Here is a 21,020-nt window from a genome sequence, read left to right on the forward strand (position 1 = left end):
TAAGTTGTCTGAAAAATCAGTAACAAGGGTCCTCATTCTATTAACCAATGTCTCTCTGATGCTCCATAACCTTAAAACACCCCTAACTCCCCCTTCCCGCAAAAGCCCTTCACCCCCTCTATTCATTGTAAATAACTGTTCAAACTCACAATTCGCTCTGGACCGCTATTCAGTCGCACAACTTCCCTGCATTTTCATTGGCCCCTTGAGGATGCGGGAGCAGCGGATTGGAGGAAAGTTTCTCCTGGAGTCCACACACCCCCACCTCACAGATATCCATACTCCGGTGCCACTGTGAATCCAGTTGTTTTCACATCCCCGCACAAACAAAGAGACTTAGGCTCTTATCGTACACCTCCAAGTGAATGTGGTGAGAGATGAGCAACTGACGACTGGAGCTACTCCATAGCAAGGTGCAAAACAGCAGGTTCAGACACCTGAGAAATAGTTGGAGAGTTTGAGGAACTTCAGACAGACTAGACTGAACGTAAAAATGGTGTCGGCTGGACTGGAGATCTTGGGACTTTCGATGTGCGTAATTGGCTCGCTCCTGGTAATGGTGGCGTGCGGGCTCCCCATGTGGAAGGTGACGGCTTTCATCGAAGCCAACATCGTGGTGGCTCAGACGATCTGGGACGGTTTGTGGATGTCGTGTGTGGTGCAGAGCACGGGCCAGATGCAGTGCAAGGTGCACGACTCTATCCTCTCCCTCGGCCACGATCTGCAGGCGGCCAGAGCGCTCACCATCATCTCATCCGTGATGGGTGTGCTGGGTCTCATGGTTGTGATTGCTGGGGCGCAGTGCACCAACTGTATCCGCACTGAGTATGTCAAAGCTCGAGTGGTGAACGCCGGTGGGATAGTCTATATCGTCAGTGGCCTGTTTGTGCTGGTGCCGCTTTGCTGGATGGCCAACAGCATCATATCGGACTTCTACAATCCGCAGGTGCCCCCATCCAAGAAAAGGGAGATCGGCGCTGCGCTCTACATCGGCTGGGCGGCCGCAGCGCTGCTGCTGATCGGAGGATCGCTGCTGTGCTGCTCCTGTCCCTCCAGCGGGAATTCGGGATACTCGGTAAAATATGCGCCGACAAAGAGAACCACGCAGAACGGGGACTATGACAAGAGGAATTATGTGTAGTTACGTGGCTCACAGCAGGCGATGCGTAAAAGTGACCTGCAGCTTTTGAAAACAAAAAAACTGATTTTTATTTTATTTTACGGACGTTGTTTTTGCACCTCCAACTTTTGTATTCGTTTGTTTGTTTGATTGATTTTTAGAAATCTAAACCTTGATCAGTGGAAGCACCTCTGCTGCTTTTACACTGGTCCTTCAGTGTGCTCGGGCTAAATATTCACACGTCCTTTTTGCGTCTACAGGAGATTAAAAAAATAAAGACTATCAGCCACAAGAAGTAGCTCGCGACAAAAAGGAGTATATTTGTTAGGTACCTGCTTTTATAAATCTTCGAAATTATTGGTATTTGGAATTGCTTGTTGATGTGTAACCACAATGTTTTTCTTTACTTGAGGGAGTCTTGGCACCGAAAATATTTACGGCTGTTTTTTTTTTTGTTTGTTTGTTTGTTTTTTTGTTTTGTTGCATTGTCAGCACAAAGTTGTACAGTAACTGAGAAAGGCTGCGCACTCCCACACATTCAAAGACACATTTCCGAGGGGAACACAGCCAACAACTTCACAACAATGTCCAGTGACAATAAAGACCGGAGAAGAAAAGTGCGTACGCTTTAAAGCCCTAATTAATCCCGGACAGGCTTGTTGTAGCTCAGAGGTTGATGAGGAGGGCTGTCTGAGGTTTGCTGTCTCCCTCTGGATCTCATTGCAGAGAGCCTTGAAATTGTAGGTTACAACATGTAGTCCGTTATTCGGCCGCACTGAGCACCTGGAAAGTTTTTTGCATTATTGTCCGTGCAGGAAGTACCTTGTCTTTTCACAAATTCCTGGAATAAAAATATGTTTTCTGTTGCTTTGTTGACGTTTGATGTAATGTTTCATTATTCATGTATACGAAGATGCAATACTGCTTCATTTGATTAAGATTAAACTGAATATATTGTCTTAAATCTTTAGCTAAAGTGTGTTCTTAAAATAAAACAGAGGCAGGACTTTTCTCCTGGGCTGTGCGTAAAACATGCCGTTCCCACCATGAATCCATAAACCAACCCCCACGGCGGGAGAAAGTATTTTGGTTATCCATAGAAATCCAGATGACAATGCCCATTCAGCAAGAGTGGGGCTCTGCTGTTCAACTCACAATACTACCCCCCCCCCCCCCCACCCCGCGCGCGCGCGCGCGCACACACACACACACACACACACACACACTCCCGTTTCAGACCCCTCCCTTCATCCGCAGTCACTGAAAGGCGTTTAAATTAAAGCTGTGGCGTAGCTGCTGGAATCGTCTTCCTGCAAGTCATTCCATTCATTCATTAGTCTTCAACCTTATCTCCCTCCAACAGGATAAGATAGATAGTCTCCAAATTTCACATCCTCAGTTTACCTAATGGGCACCACAGTTGCTCAAATACTGTGGATATGCAGTAAAGAAGTTACAGGACTGTTTAACTTGTGGCAACAGCTGAAAAACACGAGATATTTCAGTCTATGAGTAACAGCAGCCTGATTTAAAACTGTGACTGGATTACAGGAGCTTATCCATACTTGTTTTGCCTGCTGACTTAAGAATCTGAGGTCATATGGCCTCTTAAATGTTGAACATAGGAAATCTGTATACAGTCAGCCAGGAGAGATTGTTAGGCCATCTGCAGACTTCAAGGGGGGAATTCACTTGTGATAAGAGACTAAGTGGACACATTTGCTACAATTATTTCCATGTAGTTTTCATCAAGGCAAGACATTTTCATTTATTAAGTATCATACATAGGGGTACATGCAAGAACACCGGTTAAAAGCAAAACGCAAAACAAAGTTGGACCAATAGAGCTCCTTGGGGTCAGAAAAGTTATAAGAGCTTTTATCAAGTTGGATCTGAAGACAACAACAACAACAACAACAACAACAACAACAACAACAACAACAACAAAATCCCACACATTTCCAAGGTCTTTTACAAGCATAATTCAGTTGCTTGCTGTGAAAGTGTTATGAATATTCAATCTTTAATGTTTCTAAAGATATGAATAAATTTGTAATTGACTGACAGAAAATTCATCAGCCACTTTAATAAGAGTACAATTTTTTTTAAACTGCTAAAATATACAAACTTCAGAGGAATCAGTCCTCCTTTATACTTTTGAATTTGTATTACAAAAATAAATGATTCATAAATTATTTTCAGTGTAACAGCAATGGGAATAACTGGCCACTTTGGGGCCCTGTCATGGACTGGCGACCTTTTGCCTGATGGCAGCTGGGATAGGCTCCTGCCCCCCCCGAAACCCTGAACTGGATTAAGCAATATAGAAAATGGTTGGATGGATGTTTATTATATCCCTCCAGTGAATGACATTTTCAAACTTGTTAGATTGTTCCAGTAAAATATGTCTGTGTGAGCACAGAAAGCAGATCATAGGTAAGAGTTGGCTACAGTGTGAACATTCTGGTCTGGGTGGGTTTCTCCATACAAAGGCAGTCCCTGCGAGGCGCAGTGTGATCTGCCTCTGTGAGATGTTTTTGTCGGATTGTTAGTTCCACTCCTCTTGTCACCACACGGAGAGTGACGAAGCGGTGTGTGTGTGTGAGTAACGTGTTGAGCGCATGTATGTGTTAGTGTTGAAGGAGGTAAAGGGTGGGGGCACCTTTAAAAAAGCCCTCATTCCAATGAGAAGAGAGGCAAATAGGGCCAGCGACGTCACTCAATGGGCACTCGCCATGGTAACCAGGCAGAACCTGCAGTTGCCTGGCTACGGGAGCCTATAATGTGGTGGTATGGATGAGCCTAATAAAAGGCCTGGCTGGCAGACATTCCAGCAAGCATGGACACATAACACACACACACACCAACATACACAGAGCCTATGCACAACAGTCTGGTGGGAGAAGGAGGGATTTTCTGAGAGCTCATAATGGTCACTGCAAACAGCTGTGACAGCAAAACATATTTGTGTGTCACTTTAAGAGCAAATGTTACATGTTATCATAAGTGTTGAAACATGACCAGAAGTAACTTACATTTTAAGGAAGTTCCTCTCAGAAACAGATGGCGTGACTCACAGAGCATGTCTAAAATGAACAAACTTGACCTCAATCAGCCCAATGGAGCAGGTCGCATGGCTGAGGTCAGGTTGTGCATCATTGGCGGGACTTGCATTTTAGGGGTGGATGAGCTGGGAAGTTGCTTCATGACATGAACTCTGAACTCTGAGGCTGGTCTTGAATAAGACTGAAAGTCACTTCCCTGCACAAGTGAGGGGTGATCTCATCGGAGCAGAAACCACCACATTCAACAGGGGTCACAACCATTGACCCAGCACTCCTCACTCTAACAAATAACAGGTCACAGACCCAGTTTAAAGAAGGTGTGCAAATGTAGGGCCTTAATTATACAAAGAATGCATACCACAAGGCAACTAAAGCAGTTTAAATGATTCCTGGAACAAATTGGACCTCATCAATGTCGTCATTGGTTGACTCAGACTTACACCAGAGCCAGCAGGTGCATACAGTCTGCAGACTTCCCAGCTGGATGAAGCATGCTTACAGATAGTGAAGCCAAGAGTCAGCAGGTGGTTAACTGTGGAGGACAAATGCGGCTTTGTCTCGAGAGTTAAAGACCCCCTGAGTCGTTTGTTTGAGAAACAAAAAGAGAGCTAGCGTGGTTAGAGATCAGAAAGAAAAGAAAAGAAAAAAACACATTCTGCTCTCTTGCATGTTCACAAAGTTTACAGCTGGGTGACTTGGTTTTTGTTGAAAACCTGTTGCACGACCAGGCTTCCTGTGCAGGGGACATCGGAACAGGAAGCAGGAAGGAACACGGAGGGTGTGGAGAGGCGGAGGAGGGTGGACTGCGTGTGTTTCTGGACTTGGAGATCCGTGTAAATTACTCACAAACCGAGTGTAAATACAGAAAGACAGGTGCAAGCAAACAAAAGGTTCATGAGTGTTTAACAGGTATGCAATTTCAGCTTTACTTCCTCACATTTATCCTCACATTTGTTCTGATGAAACCTTTACAAAACAAACAAAACACGCGTAAAAACACAAAGTATTCCTTTCGTGGGTTGTGATTGTTTTGATGTAAGGAAATGAGAAATTCCACCAAACAATGTGTTGAATTTTGAGCTCTAATTGTAACAATAAGGGACAAATGAATGGCAAGTCCATCATTTTATAGTTGTGTTTAATCCATTTATTTTGAATTCCAGTCAAGCTCCATAGATTTTTTAAATGTACCAAGTGTCTTGAGGTAATTGCAGGCTCAAAACACAGAGTTGTCATTTTTGATGTAATGACACAACTTCAATGAAGCAGGGCATCTTTAACCTCATGAGTGATACACACTCATGCTCCACAGCTAGACTGTGCCTAAGCTGAATCATTTGAAAATGCACAAAGCAGATCGCTAGAATTCACTCATCAACTCTTCTCCCAAAATCTAGAGAGAAGTGTATGAACTAACTTTAATTTGTAAATGGGCATACTGAAATATGCCTGTCATATGATACACTACATACTGCAGACACACAATACATGAACAGGGAGAAAATGGTACCACAGATGCATACTATCAGGATTTGATGTTCAGAGTCATTAAAGCCTGTTACCTGTTCTATTAATTGTTGGTTAGATGAAGACAAGAATGAGGTATTTTCGTGTTGCTCAAATATCATCAACTTATAGCCTCTTTAATAAAAGAAAATAAATGAAAGATTTTATGTGCTGAACAGTTTGGCGTCTCAAACGTTGTGTTGTTCATTCAATAATACTGCAAATGTCATAATTAGATGGTCTCAGCTGGTTTCAGTTCAGTCTCACCAGAAACTGTGTAATAGGTACATTTGTCCTCATGTCTGATATGAAGGGACAGTGTCACAATCCATGTTTGTAGATTGTGAGATGGTAACTTATCCCTTGGCTGTAGTTAATCTGTCTGGCAGCATGTAAGTGACATGATAGGAATAATTATCCATGAACTACCCATGAATTACAAATAATATATGTGTGAGTTTTCTAACTGTCTAACCATGTATTTTGTAACACGCAGACCTAGCAAAGTACTTGAGCTGTATCTGAGAAGGGAACAGACTAAGGAAAATATTCTGGTTGTACAATTTTTGAGCCTTAATTGTGAACCTGCAACATCTTGCTTTGTGGATCAATGCAGCAATTTCATCTTCTGTCATGGTATCAGGTTGCCAGTTCAGCACCCAGCCTTTACATTTAGGAGTCATACTATTGCAATACATGCAAAATGTAGTTTGGCATGGGCTTGCTGAAATCAGCATGGTGTTCCCAGAGTCCGTGCAATGATTTTCACAGCAAAATGATGTCTATCTTTAACGCAGCATCACCTGAGGGCCTGAAGATTACAGCCATTCAGTGTTAGTTTTTGGTCTTGTATCTTGTGTCCAGAGATTTCTTTAAAAGATTCTGAATTTGAAAATGATATTTTGTATCATAGAAGCCTGACCCTCTAAAAGTGTTGGAACTGTTTACCCACACGGTCTCTCATACCGTAGTGAACCTTTCTCCTTCTTAACATCTGAAATGCTATTCTTTCTTTCTTTTTTTTGCCAAATCATCTAATCAGCTGTCAGTTAAACAAGTTAACAGTGAGTTGTTTTTCCTGTATAAAACTTTTCCAGTCTTTTGCTAACCCTTTAAAAAAAAAATTTAAATTCATGCTGCTGGCATCAAATTCAAAATGAGCATATGTGTTTCAGACACAAACATTTTCAGTTTCAACTTTTGATATGTCATAACAGTTTCCCTACTCAAGGAACAGAGAGTTGTACGCTTAACCCAAACCCCACCTCATCTCAGTATTTACAAAAAAAAGTTCTGCCAAATATTTAATCACTACAAAAACGACACAATATTTAGGTCTTTGTGTGTAATTTGAAACAAGCCAACAATGTTTTACGGCTACAGATGAAGTGTGTTTTCTTATCAGAGTGATAAACAGTGCACACAGGGAGGGTTTTATCTCAGAAATATGAGAGAGGAGAAGTTGAACGAGGGAGTCTCAACTCCTTTCATGCCTGTGTGAGTGAGATCATGTTCCCATACTATATATCATCAGTAGGAGGCAATTCTACATAAAATTGGGCACATAAAAGCATGTAGTGACTTGCACACACTCGTACACAAGTCAGCGCAGACAAAGTGGTGAGGAATAAAAGTCCTCTCCTGAGATGAAGAGGAGTCCTGGAATGTCTACTGAGAGATCAGGGAGCATTTCTGATTTGGCATGGTTAGCAAAATGTATGTGATGTCAGTCAGGGATAAAAAAAAAGAAAAAGAAAAAGAAACCTCCTCATTAACAAAAAGCACATCAAGATATATTCATCAGGCCGAATTACATCGAGCTTAGGCCTTCAGGGGTATTCTGGACTCTAATATTAATATAGGACACAGTAAACACAGATTCAATTATATCGTTTCCACATTAAAAGCTTCTTCCATGAAAACGTTTATTCTCAAGACTGTTGGACGCAAAAACATCTGTTCGACGTGTGAGAGAAAAAAGAATAGAACAAGTCAACCTTATACTGGTGTGTTTTTTCTTTTGCTCTCTTTCCTGAGATCTTCTCTCCGTCTTTGTGCAGACGACCACGATGCATTTTCAAAAATGAAGGTCGCTCTGCTTGTTATCCTTTAAAGGGAGTCCTGCATGATTGAGCCACCCACCGCAGAGACCAACAGTAAAAGACACTCTCATCACACCCGACTGCAGACTTAGTGTTTGAGCCTGCTCTTAATCAGTTTTTCTTCCTAGCATTCCAGTGTGCAAACCCTTATATAATGAGGATGTCACGCCTGCTGGATATGTCCCCACTGTGGCTCAAATAACAAGCCATGGAGAACAAAGTATTTACACATGAGCGTACCTTATTTAAAACATCTTCGTGCAAGGAGCATTGCCGTTTATATTAAAGCTTAAGCTGATTTATCTGGCATGATAAGAGCCAGCGCAATGACTGATATCATGTGAGCATGAGATTCTAAATAAGCTCCCTCTGTGATTCTGTAAAAATTAGCAAGACAGAAGAAAAAAGGTCTGTGAAATGTGGTGCCAGTAGCCAGTACTTTCACCCATCTTAAGCACTTTTATTTAGCCAAAGGTCAATGATGCCTGCACAAGGTTTATTCATTTCTTGTGTGATTATAATTAGAAATCAGGAAAGAGGATGAAATAGATTATAAAAAAGGACACGTGGTAAGTTAGGTAGAGTCTAAAAGCTAAACATAAGCATCTAATAAAGCATTTTAACTAAATAAACTGATATGCATACAATCTTGCTTTAGTTGTCAAACAACTGCTTGCTAGGGGTGTGAGATCATATTACATTAGGTAGTAAGCTTTAAACAGAGCCAGGTTAGCCGTTTCCTCCTGTTTCCAGATTTTAGCTCAGCTAATCATCTGCTGGTTCTAGCAAGTGTCATACATCTCATACATTGTTGTGTTCCATCTAATGAGGTGCACCATCTGTCGCAAAATTGTAAACTACAACTCTTAATGTGGCATTGATTATTTTGGTTTGCACATAAAGAACATTGATGTAAAAATCACTTGTTGGTTCAATACAGACTTTTAAAGGCAGATGGCCTTCATATGGAGAGCAGCAGAGGGGAAAACAGATCAATTATTTAGAATATTTTTATATTTGAAATGGATAAAACCAGGTATTTCAGCAGACTTGCAGCATATTTTGGCAAAAGTAGGAGCCAACTTCAGTAACATCAGTCAGTATCAAATTCTTGCATATGTTCTTCCTGGCAATGCTAATCTTCTTTTGCTTGAACACCTTTAAAAAAGTTTGGAAGAGACAGATCCAGGGAGTAGCACCTCCAGCCGTGAGAGGGCTTGAGGGGTTAAAGGTGGCAGAGGTTAGAAATCATTGAGGGCATGCGTGGGCTGACAGGCTGAAAAAAAGGTGGAACAGCAACACAGAAGACAAAGGTTTAAAGAGCTGATGAGAAACTGTGTGGTTGCTCCTATATTGTGGCTCTGTGTGTGTTTTAGTGCTTGTGTTAGAGATCGTCCACTCACAGCATGATTCGGAGACAGGCAGCGGGCAGAAACAGTCAGTTGTAGTTGTTTGTCTCAGGCTGTCCTGTAAAGCTAATCCTATCAGGAATCTGGGTTTGTTAAGAGACACAAAGGGAAGAGGGAAGCAGCTGCCAATGATTTATTTGAGTGTTGAGCAATTTAAACTTTACCATAAGTTCATTTACGGGAGCACTGTGTCATGAAATTCATAGAAACCTCTTAAAACCTAAAGATAAATCTCTAATTCAAGTAGGAGGAGCGAGTGTGTCTCGTGAAACAACCTTTCTTCTGTCCCTGAGAAGTACTTTTGGAGATGTTTCAGCTTCAAGGAAGTTTTAAATCACCAAAATCATTACAGTATCAGGACGATCTGCACTTAAACTAAATCTATGATTAAATGGTCCAGGTCAGAGCGTCAGAATGATATCAACCTTTCCAGGAAGTTATGGTACAAATAATGTAAACAATAATGTAATAATGTGAAATAATTTAAATAAAAAAAGGAATGATTGGAGATATAGGATGAAATATTTACAACCGTGCAAGTCAATTTATGCTATCTAGTTTCTGTGAGAGCCAGTATTTGAAGATATTTTGTGAATAAACAGTATATGTTCTGTGAGCTTAAATTAAAAACATTTCACAGACTGAAGACAAGTTTTACAGATTTCAGTGTCTCACATAACAACATTGTATAAGCCTCCGGTGGCTGACATCATTACTCCACCAACATCTCACCCCCGTTAAGGCAACACGCTGTTCGAGGGCGAAGCCTTCAAAAAGCTGCGCCAGACATCTACACACTGTCTGTGTGATCCTCCCTTACAGAGATGTTTCCTTAGCGAGAGTGTGTGTGTGTGTTGGGTTTGGTGCTTGCCACATTCCTCAGATGCAGAGAGGCGTAAAGGGCAGTGGCCCCACTTCGCTAGAGGTGCAAGAGGGGGGATGGAGAGCAAAGTGATTGATGGCTGAGAGGAGACGACCAAATGAAGGACTCAACAGGTGGATGTCACACCGGGGCACCAAGAGGCTGAGTGATACCGCCACTGTCTGTGATCGCTGACCAGGTGAGTGTCAGGCAAGTGCGAAAATAACAACCCAGGAGTTAGCAAACAAAGAGGACAGTAGATTGTATGTGTTCCTGAGAGTACATCATCTTAATTTTCTCAACAATCTGAATTACCCGTGACAATCCCATGTGACCTGTCAGGAGCAAGTGAGGTCGATTTGTTGAAGGACACATATCTTCAACTATTTGTCTACATTTTGTCATGTCACAGATTTACATTCAAGTGGTTTTGCGACAAAGAAACAATCAATAAATACTGACAAATCCCGCCAATTTTTGTTCAAACACAAATGCATCTTTGCACTTTAACCCTCATAGGGTCCTCGTCTTTTTGTTACACAGGGAGTCCTGCTGGGTCTGGTGGACCTATTGCTTTTTGGGGCTTTTAATTCAACATAATCAGCAGCAATCTGCAGCAAATGAAGCAAGTGTTATTTTTTTTAATTTCATTAGATATTCAACCTAGTCAGGTCAGTTTACACATCATCTGTCTGAACAACACATTAGCCCCATTGAACACGACTATTTTCATACCAAACTATACCACACTTGAGGAGCAGAGTTTCACTGTGTGTGTATTGCATATGTACTTCTTGCACTGGGTGCATGTATATTGTGTTTTTCTATCCTTCTTGGGTCCACACACTTCACAGCGCTTCTTTTTGTTGTTGCCGGCCATCTAAAATAAAGAAAAGATAAGGATCTTTACTAACACTTCTCTCTCTCAGAAACATGAATTATTATACTGCAGCAGCATCAAACACTTACCTCAGGCTCTGCAGATGGTGGTTCTGTAATTTGGGAGGATGTGGCACCATCATCTTCCCCCTGAATCCTCCTCACAATGGCTGCAGAGATTGGGGTTCTTGGAAGATGTCGTCTTCTCTCAATCTGAGGTCTCACCAACATTTTCCCCAATTCCTCTTCTGCAGCTTTGCCCCATTACACTCTGGGCTCAGTGACATCCAAATGACGAAGGCGTTGTACGAGGAGATATCCAACATATAAAAGAATATCACCAGAGGTCATCGTAGGGTCTTCCGTTTGCAGCTGTAAGCAGTCACCAGCTTATCGAGGTTGTCCACCCCTCCTTTTGTGGCATTATGGTCCATGATCATTTCGGGTGATCCTCACGTTCTACTTCCTCTGCATCACCATCAAAACCCTCTGTCTCTTCAACTACCAACTGTAAGGCAGCCTGAACAGAGAGTCGCTTTGCCATCTTGATCAGTTGTGGTATGGAACCACGCTGACAGAGCGTTTTATAGTGTCAGGTCCCCAAGATTGGTTCCCGCAAGACAGAGGGTGCAATGGTGAAATGTGTGGGAATCTGGGTTCAGACAGTGTTGGGTGCTCTAATTTTGCAACAAAGTTGGTAAATTACCAACATACACACACACAGAGCTCCAGAGAGGAGTAAGGGAAAATATGGGTGCACAGGACCTATGATTTCCACATTTTCACTAGCCCCGGGTCCAGTGGACCCGAAGACCCTGTATGTAATATAAATGTGATGGGGGGTATACAAGGGGGGGTCATTGAAAATTTTTTCGGATTTATGTTCCTCACAGAAAATGAGCCAAGGCCAATGAATCTTAGTTTGAAAAAATAATTATTTGTAATGGCTTTAAAATTACACAGATATTTGACAGTTGCAACTGCATTAACAACACTGGGCAACAACTCCATCTGCTCATGAAGATTATGTAATAAAATGGAAAGCTTCAGTATCATTAGGTTGTTTAGATAACTTCATTTAATGCCTAACTTATCGTGTAAACATACCCCAGTCATTGTAAATGGCATTTACTGAAGATGACAGTTAGATTTACAAGCAGTAATTACAATTTCTCTCATCTCCATGAAACTGTAGGACACTGATCACACCGTTTTCTTTTGAAAAAGATGCTTTATAGGTCTTATAAACATCTCATTCAGTAAATTAGTTACCAAACAGTTTGAGATCTACATTTTTAGGACGGTCCAGGCTCATTTTGTTTCATGAGCAAACCTTTCACAAAAGGTTGAAACAGGTGTCAACACACCAGGTGGCGCTGCAATCAGAAGTCAGACAGACCTGGTAATGAGACCTTTAAATCAGATTAGATCAGTTAAAGAATGTAAAAGGACAAGAAAGAAAAGGATGAAAACAAACTTTGGGGAAAAGGAGAGGCTGCAAAAATTGTTTCTAGCAGAAATTCCTGATAATTAAATCTCTAAATTTAAACATTCTCTTGAGCATTCCGGGGCACTTCTCCTAGATAACATCCCTCTGCTGTAACTGTAAACAATGCCATAATGGATGTAAAGCACTCTGAGAGTTAAGTCATGATGACGCACGCGTCCTCCCGACAATAAGATCGTTTGCATGACATCCCTTTGCTGCAGCACAATGCAGATCGTGGCACGTTTAAATCCTGCTGCGGCGACTAAGACCGGACTTGCCTGCGAAACCACCCAAACACCCCTCACCCTGAAGGTCATGATCTCATCCTGATCCGAGAACGATAAGGATCTTAATTACCCCGCAGAGAGCCGCTCCGGCATCTCCTTTGCAGTTGGGCGGCAGCAACTCACAACCAGAAAGGCCTGGCCTAAATTCAGCAAAGTGGGCCACGTTTTCAACAATGACCTTTGGCCAACATGAGCAGATTGAGCTCAAGAGAAGCTGTTAACCTAATTAAAGCTGATGCGTTTACTAGGTTCAGGTCATTTCATTTTTCACTATGTGATTCTTTAAGTCCGATAAAATCCAATTTGTTAGTTAAATGTTTGTATATAATCTTTCTTGCACAATGTGTCACTTTTTCCATCGGTAATAACAAACAATAATGAGAAATTGCACTTAACTACTCCCACACTCAGGGACATGTACAGCTTGCATCTAATGAAATGCTTTTCCCCCCCCAAATTTTTAATTTTAACAGCAGAACAGATACAGGTGATGCAGACACAAACGTGAGCACAAGGTGGATTTGACAAGCTTTAAAATGTGAATGAATACAACTTGAAGCCTTTCATCTTCCCTCTCTGCTGTGCTTAAGCTCTGACTGGACAACCACAAGACCCCTCGTGGCTCTACCTGTTATAGCTCTAGGATGGATTTGCATTGTGTCATTTTGCATTTGTCTGAAATATATATATATATATATAAATAAAAGAAAAACTATATATATCTATATATATATATAGTTATTTATATCACCGTTTTATTCAAATTATTATTACAGATCTTTATGGTATCATCACATTTTTCACTGCAGACTAAAAGTGGTCAAGAAATTATTCTTAAATTTAATTTTCTAAACTCAAACCAGTTTTTCAGCAAGATGGATACCTGTGTCTCAAGGCCTGCTTAAATTACGCACAAGTTTTGCCTGTGGAAGAAATCTCTCAATTGATGACTGAGCATCGTAAATCATCACCAATTATACCACTTGACAGACCAACAGTTGAAGTAATTTAAATTGATTTATTAAACATTTAATAATGTAATTAGATGTGAACTACACACATACATAGACAGGAATAAAAGACGGCAACTTAAAAAAAAACAAAAAAAAATAACCCAAAAGCATTTACATACAAACTGTACAATATACAAGCAGAACTGATTAAAACCTTTAAAAAAACAACATAAAATCATGGTCATCATCATCTGGTCACACTCTACAAGTCTGATGCCACTGATTTGTTTCAGTAGCGTCTAACATGAAGACACGAGCACGACTGTCAGTTCAGACCAAGAGTGTCGACGTGTTCTCAAAGGTGGCAGTTCTGTGGCTGCCGATGAGCTCATGAAAGGAGTGTGATGAGGGCGTCCAGAAACTTACTTCTGTCCTCTGTCTTCAGTTCAATTACTGCGGAGAGAAACACAGATGAAGGCTAAGAGGCTGCTGATAAACGTGAACGCATCGAGGAGACTGGAAAGCAAACGGTTAAACTTTGTGCAGCTGAATATCCAAATGATGGCAGTTTGGAAATGTTTCACACAAGAAATGAGTAGAAATAGTCTGTTTATTTGCCACATATGAAACATGACGGAGGAGTTAAAAATGTAACTCTTACAAACATTTTATGAAATGTCATAATTATTTCATGCTGCCCGTTGTGCCGCTTGCCAGTAGAGATTGAATGATTAACAGAAATATCACATTTAACAAACACAATGCTGTCACCTACTGGCTACAGAAGAGACTGGCATCAGCTTCAATAATAATCTTCTTCTTCTTCTTTCGGCCTCTCCCTTTATCAGGTGTCGCCACAGCGAGTCGATCTCGCGTCATTGATTTGGCACATGTTTTACACCGGATGCCCTTCCTATCGCAACCCTCACCTTTTATCCGGGTTTGGGACCAGCACTGGAAATGCACTGGCTCGTGCTCACAGTGGCTGGGTGCTCACACTCACACCTAGGGACAATTTTGCGTCACCAATTAACCTAACATGCATGTTTTTGGGGGGTGGGAGGAAGCCGGAGTACCCGGAGAGAACCCACGTGTACATGGGGAGAACATGCAAACTGCACACAGAAAGGCCCAAGCTGGGAATCGAACCTGGAACCCTCTTGCTGTGAGGTGACGGTGCTAACCACCACCCCACCGTGCAGCCCAACATCTGCGTAAATAATAATAATAATAATAATAATAATAATAATAATATTATTATTATTATTATTATTATTATTATTATTATTAAAGAAAAGGTACTTACTTGAAGTGTCAAAGTGGTCGTGGAGGGTTCTGGAGCTGGTACTTTCTGCTGCTTTCTCAAACGCTCGACCAAAGAAACTTTGAGGACAGAACAAAGCATCAGATTAGTTTGTGCTGGTGATTTTAAGCAAATATGACAGAAATAAAAAGGTTTCAGCATCTCTAAAATCAAAGTTTGCAACTTTTCTTTGTGGTTTTAGTTTTTCAAGCCTGGAGCGGCCGGCAAGTGTTGCATCAACACTTTTCAACTGATTTCTAAAGCACACGGATAAACAGAACGTCAGTCATTTACAATAAAAGCCTAATGAAGGTTTTTTATTTCATGTTTCCTCTTAGTTCAGAAGCTGATAAGATAAAAGTTTTCAGTGGAAAGTTTGAAGCTTTCCAGAAAACCTCATGTTCTAGTGAAAGGGTTAAAAGAGGCGCAATGTGATCTTTTTTCTGATTTTAATTTGAATAAAGTCTTCCAGGCCATCGAGTGACTTCTAACCTCCATTGCATCCACACCATTTCATGTCATTGGTTGACCTGAACAAAAATTAATGAGACAAGTTCCGTCAAGTTCTCTGCCGTCAATACCGCAGCGTCCCATGAACACGTTTCTACACTGAAGATGTTCTGTATCTGCATGTTTCGTTCAGCTGCCTTGTGAAAGAACTGAAACTCATGAAGGATAAGAAAATAAATAAGTTTCCATCAAACAACTCCTGAAGCTGTGTCATGCCGATCAGCTCGTCTTCTTGTTAACAGCAGTTCAAAGAGAGAACCTACTTCTTTTTGTCAGACGTCTCAGACTCTGGTGGGATTCCCACGACAATAACGGTTCCCTTTTCCACATCCCTGGGTGCAGCCATGATGAGAGGAAGCAGTTTGCAGCGTTTATTCCTCGTCTAAACAACGGAAAACACAGCGAGCGAAAGAGTGGAAAGACTTCAATAACTGTGAGCTCAGGCTCCACTCCCCACACATTCTGGATCGGGTTTGTTTGATTCTTACCGAGTGAACAAAAGCCTTCAGCAGGTGCTTGCAGAGCAGAATCAAGGCCATGGGCTTCGAAAAGAGCTTCACGTCAGGCGTTCCCTACAAAAGAACAAGCAGGATGAAGGTTTTATCCATGCTGAATGAACACGTGTAATCAGGCGTGCAGACTCGTGTACCTCCATCAGGTAGCAGTAGAGAAAGGGTCCCTGTGACAGGATGAGGTTGGTACAGATGCAGCTGGCTACAGTCTGCTGGATGGCAATCAGCTTCTTCTTAGCCAGATCGATGCCTGCATGTAGACGATCGAGGTTACTCCTGCACGAGCAAAGTCACAGAAACGTTTAACTCAAGGGTTTCTGTCATCTGATCGTAAAACTCTTACCCGCTCAACAGTTTAAAAGGAAGGACATTGACATTTTTGGATGTTAACAAAGTTTGTGGGATAATAACCTCATGTTATTACCGAATGTTATTGTGCATGTAATTGCCTCTGCATCAGTATTGGACGGCAGCTACAACAGATGCAGAGATTCTGTGTCAACTTGTGAAAATGTATGACATCACTGGGCCATTATATATCAACTAATTCATGTTATTCTGAGTAGGACACTAGAAAGTCACTAGCACTAGTGGAAAAGAAGTCATTCAGAAGTTTGGTTAACGTTATTCTTTTAAGGAAGTCAGCTAACAGATGAGTCACAAATAAAATCAAAACCATATATAAAAACCATGCGATTCGTTTAAAACCCTATTTAACGACTAGGATTACGTTGGTCTAGCTCTAAATGTAGAAATATGATGGATCTGGCGACCCAAGCACTTGAATAAAACTCTCCTCTTATAGTTTTAAAGAATTATAATTTCACCTTGAAAGGGATTCAAGAGCTTTGATGAAGTTGTCAGTGTCGCTGTCCTCTTTCTCTGTCCTCTCCAGCAGGGCAGCAGCAGCGTGCACCATGTCGCTGGCCAGGAAACGGTTCTTAAAGCCAAAGTGAACACCGAACGTCTGGATGCGGATGTCCTTCATACTGATGAAGAGGGGACAGCAGAGTTTAACTTTAAAAGACACTAAATAAAAAAACAGTGAATGTTATTTTAAGCCTATGTTCATACCCATATTTATTAGAGGACTCTTCAATGACGTCTCTCAGGTTCTCTTTGATCGAGATGTCCATGGAGTTAAACTTCTGTCGCACTTGTTTCAGGGGCAGTCTGTTTAAAGAAAGATAATATTTAGCAAATCAAACTTTCAAGAAAAAAAGAAGAAGGAATAGAGAAAACTTAAGATGTATACCCCATATCAGCTAAGAACTCCTGAAGTTTCTTTTGGCCGTTTAAGGTCCAAAGCTTGAAGCTGCAGGAGGTGTAGCAGGAATTACAGATGCTCTCATACAGAGACCAGTGCTGGTAGAGCGCGAGACGCAAGCTGAAGCATAGGGTTAAAGGAAGATAAAGGGCACTAAAATGCTCCTGCCAGGATGACATCAATAAAACACGTCGGATTGATTAAGGATACTCGTATTCAAAGGAGATCCTCATACAGTCGATGGACAGAGAGTTCTCCTCATCCTCATTTCGGTGATTATGACGGGAAACATGTCGCTGCATTGTGGCGATATCTGTTACATACTTCATACTTAAAAGAAAAAAAATGATTTAAATAAATCTGTTGAGACACTTCATAAAAACAATTTGAAGTTTTCATGAAAATACAGAGGACGTTCTTACTGTGGGATTTTATCGTGAACCCACTGGTCTGTCAGCCCTATGACGGCCCACCTGCAAAGTAAAACAAAAGAAAAGAAGAAAGAGAGAGACTACTTTTAACAGACTTTACCGTGCGATAAACATCTGCTTCACATTTTCAAAAAAAAAGAGGGAAAAAAAGAAAAGAAAACTATCAAAAACCCTCACCAGAGCATGTCCTTGGTGTCTTTGGTCAAAACCCAGGCAAGCTCAAAAAACATCATTGCAGCCTGAGAGAGGTGACACATATGTGGAAATAATTACAGTAATAATATTAACAACAATAACAGAACTGTGTTAGTTTGGGTTAATTTTCCATCCTTTTAAAACCGTGTACTTACAGAAGTCCCATGGTATTCATACTGCTCATAGTCAAACAAGATTTCCCTCCTGTGAAATGAGGGAAAAGGTATCATAAACGTAGACATTGTACCTTTCAGTGACATTAACTAAATGCTTAGGTAAACGTGTGAAAACACCCCACCTTCGTGCCTCCCACTCCCTCCTCGCTCGCTGTCTTTCAATTCTTCTCTCAATTGCCCCCTGCAATGACATGATCATAATGACATTCAGTTCCACAGTGCACCTACCCATCCACCCACACCCACCTCTACTTATTCATGGTCATAGAGGGGCTCCACAGCCCTCCAGCTCACTTCTGCTGGATCTACTAATTCAACTTACCTCATCAAATCTCCTCCGTTTACCAGACGGCTCCGAGCCTTCATCGCTCTCATTTCCAGAGTCATCCCCATTGTCTTCTTCGTCATCTCGAAAGATGTCATCATATGAGGGCACGCCCAGGTCATCATCCTGTTTGATGAGCAGCTTGATCTGTAAAGGATATGACAGGAGTTATAATAATAACGCTCACTTTGTCCAGCTAGGGCTGATTATATTCTTTAAATATTTACAGCAAACTTCGGATACAAAAATCACCTGATGGTCAAGGTCAGATGCATAAAGAAATGCAAACAGATAAAGTTTCCAAAGATGAAAATCTATGCGTTGATGTGGATATAGCTGCTGATGCAAAACAGTCGGGCTCGTTTCGGTTTCTTCATCCAAGTAGCAAACGATTCAGATATTTTATCAAAGAGGTGAAATTACATTTACAAACAGTTTCAAAACATGAAAACACCGTCTAGCATTTTTCATGATCTCCAGCACCCGCAAGAGCCCCGAAACTCTGAACTGAGCAGATCACTGCACATCACCTGGGTGTCATTGTAGACATTGACCACATCGACAGGCCGGTGAGTGTCACAGATGAAGAAGACGGAGTCATCGTCTGGCTGCAGCATCTCAAGAAGGTCAACGTTCGCCCCGCAGTTGATCAGAACGAAATATCGAAACTACAAAACCCAACAAAATCAATACATTTAGATCAGTGTGTGGGGGAAACTCAACAGGTCTTCCTTAACCCTGCCTTCTGTCACACAAATGTACATTTACACTCAAGTCTGAAGTTATCATACCTGCTCTTTGTGTTCAAGGAAGGCTGTGCCGAGGTCCTGCCAGCCTGCAACTGGCACAAGTGTGTACTGGATCTGATCACAGTGAAACAGCGCCTAAACACACAAACACCTTATTCTTATTTCCACTCGTTACTCTGTGAAACAGAGACAACGCTGAGGCATCATTCCACGGAAAAGAAAGCCCACGAGAAATTCATATACAAATATTACTGTAAATATTTCATCAGCAATTAATGTAGTCTTTGTCGGAACAACAAATAATAGTTACATATCGACAATTAAAAAAAACAAATATACTGTTAGTTTTTTGATAACCAGCTTTGGAAGCCTGGGCAGAGGAGCTAATGTTTGCTAACAGGTATCCCATAAACTCACCTGCAGGATCTTACAGGCACAGAGAGCATCGATGTCCGCTGCAACCAGGAGCGCGACTCTCTGAATGCAAAGAGACATCAGATTAGCACGTAAAGCAAATGTTTTACGTCTCACAAGACGCTGGCGTTTCTGCTATGAACATTAAAGTGGTTTACATGAGCTAGCTAACAAACCTAATGATACGAGTTAGCCCAAAAAAGCTTACCTGGTTGGCTATAACTTCATAAAAATCCTTCCTTATGTCCGTGATAAACATTTTTCAGTATCGATATAAAATGTTTCAGATAATACAACCCTGAAGTGCCTCAAAGAGGTATTTATTTTTGTTTGCTGTCAGGCTCGGACGTCTTTCCACAGCAGATTGCGTTGCTGTGTTCCTTGTTGGAAATGTGGCGCCAAATCCGTACGTCACTACCAGCCAATCATTTCGCAGAGACTCCATCTACGTCATATGCGTCATGCGCAGACCAGTGAAGTGAGAAAACAAGACTGCCAGAGATCTTTATCAATTATCAATTATCTATTTTCAAAAGTGGGTGGACTTAAATTTGTATTACTTTGCAGTTACAGGGTCTTTCATTTATAAACACAATTTCTCTCCCCACTGATACTACATTTGGAACAATAGAGACATTTTTTACAAACATAAATCTTAAGTTTTGGAAAACTGGTTTGACCATTGAATTTATTTAGTCAAGCGGCTCTTCAGTTGTGATGGTGTTTTAGTGTCTTACTGTGAACTTCTAGACAAGTATGGTATTCCACCAAAGGAAAATACTACTGTTTTTGATGCTATCACATCTGACGTCTGAATTTGGATCCTGCTGATTCTACAATAGGTCAAATGTGTTTTTCCACTAATAAGAGAAATAACAACTGTGACAAACGTGCTTTATTTCAAAAGGACATGATCTCTGTTCCAAGTGTAGTCTCTTACAGGAATAGCTTCACTCCAGACCGGAACTGGAAGAAAATATGGTATCTTTCCTCTAACTACCTGATTATAAAGAAGATTAACGAAGTATCTCTGAAAATTAGTCACTGGTTTTATCCCTGCAAGTTATTTTTATGAAGAAACAAAATGGATATTGATGTAACCTGCTCGTCTGTAAAAGATCTGTATCCTTTGTTTTGGTCCCTGTCATTTCTCCTGTGCTTTCTGGCAAAATGTGTGTACGTTTATATCCCAAAAAACGGATCCTGGTTTCTCTCTTTCATAAGTAGATGTGTCGCTTGGTTCCCTTTCTTATTCTCCAGACAAATCAGATGAATATTCTATAATCCATCCAAGTCTGTCACTTGCTAAATCCCATATTCATAAATCTAAATTCTCTATTCACAAACCTTCTTTTTTTTAATGTTTGAAAAGGGAAACCATACAATACATTATAGCGATACAACACTCTAGAAACAGGAAAGCCATCAAACCACTGAACTATGTCTGCTTTATAACATTTATTTAA

General features: G+C 41.1%; 2 protein-coding genes across 2 annotated transcripts; one reads left to right on the forward strand and one right to left on the reverse strand.

Annotated features, from left to right (window-relative positions):
* The first annotated feature begins 283 nt into the window (after positions 1-283).
* Positions 284-2,084, forward strand: cldn5a (claudin 5a). Its single transcript, XM_075467598.1, has one exon. The coding sequence runs from the start codon at positions 494-496 to the stop codon at positions 1,139-1,141; it is 648 nt and encodes a 215-aa protein (XP_075323713.1). The 5' UTR covers positions 284-493; the 3' UTR covers positions 1,142-2,084.
* Positions 2,085-13,793: 11,709 nt separating this feature from the next.
* cdc45 (CDC45 cell division cycle 45 homolog (S. cerevisiae)) lies at positions 13,794-19,925 on the reverse strand. Its single transcript, XM_075468986.1, has 18 exons — positions 19,763-19,925; positions 19,558-19,617; positions 19,183-19,275; positions 18,922-19,059; positions 18,389-18,538; positions 18,189-18,247; positions 18,046-18,094; positions 17,873-17,934; positions 17,687-17,737; positions 17,475-17,594; positions 17,253-17,384; positions 17,072-17,170; positions 16,825-16,986; positions 16,135-16,273; positions 15,974-16,057; positions 15,749-15,867; positions 14,979-15,055; positions 13,794-14,125 (listed from the first exon to the last, which is right to left on the reverse strand). Exons 1-18 carry the CDS (start codon positions 19,811-19,813, stop codon positions 14,061-14,063), a joined length of 1,710 nt encoding a protein of 569 aa, XP_075325101.1. The 5' UTR covers positions 19,814-19,925; the 3' UTR covers positions 13,794-14,060.
* Between the last annotated feature and the right edge of the window lie 1,095 nt (positions 19,926-21,020).

Source organism: Odontesthes bonariensis, chromosome 6 (assembly GCF_027942865.1).
Source record: "Odontesthes bonariensis isolate fOdoBon6 chromosome 6, fOdoBon6.hap1, whole genome shotgun sequence".
Taxonomy (NCBI): domain Eukaryota; kingdom Metazoa; phylum Chordata; class Actinopteri; order Atheriniformes; family Atherinopsidae; genus Odontesthes; species Odontesthes bonariensis.

Bases quoted from the DNA above. Each gene is read 5' to 3' on its own strand.
- cldn5a (XM_075467598.1), top strand. From the start codon at position 494: ATGGTGTCGGCTGGACTGGAGATCTTGGGACTTTCGATGTGCGTAATT.
- cdc45 (XM_075468986.1), bottom strand. From the start codon at position 19,813: ATGTTTATCACGGACATAAGGAAGGATTTTTATGAAGTTATAGCCAAC. The intron at 19,618-19,762 runs GTAAGCTTTTTT...CTTTGCATTCAG, and splicing joins ATGAAGTTATAGCCAACCAG to AGAGTCGCGCTCCTGGTTGC. The intron at 16,987-17,071 runs GTATGAACATAG...CCTCTTCATCAG, and splicing joins GAGTCCTCTAATAAATATGG to TATGAAGGACATCCGCATCC.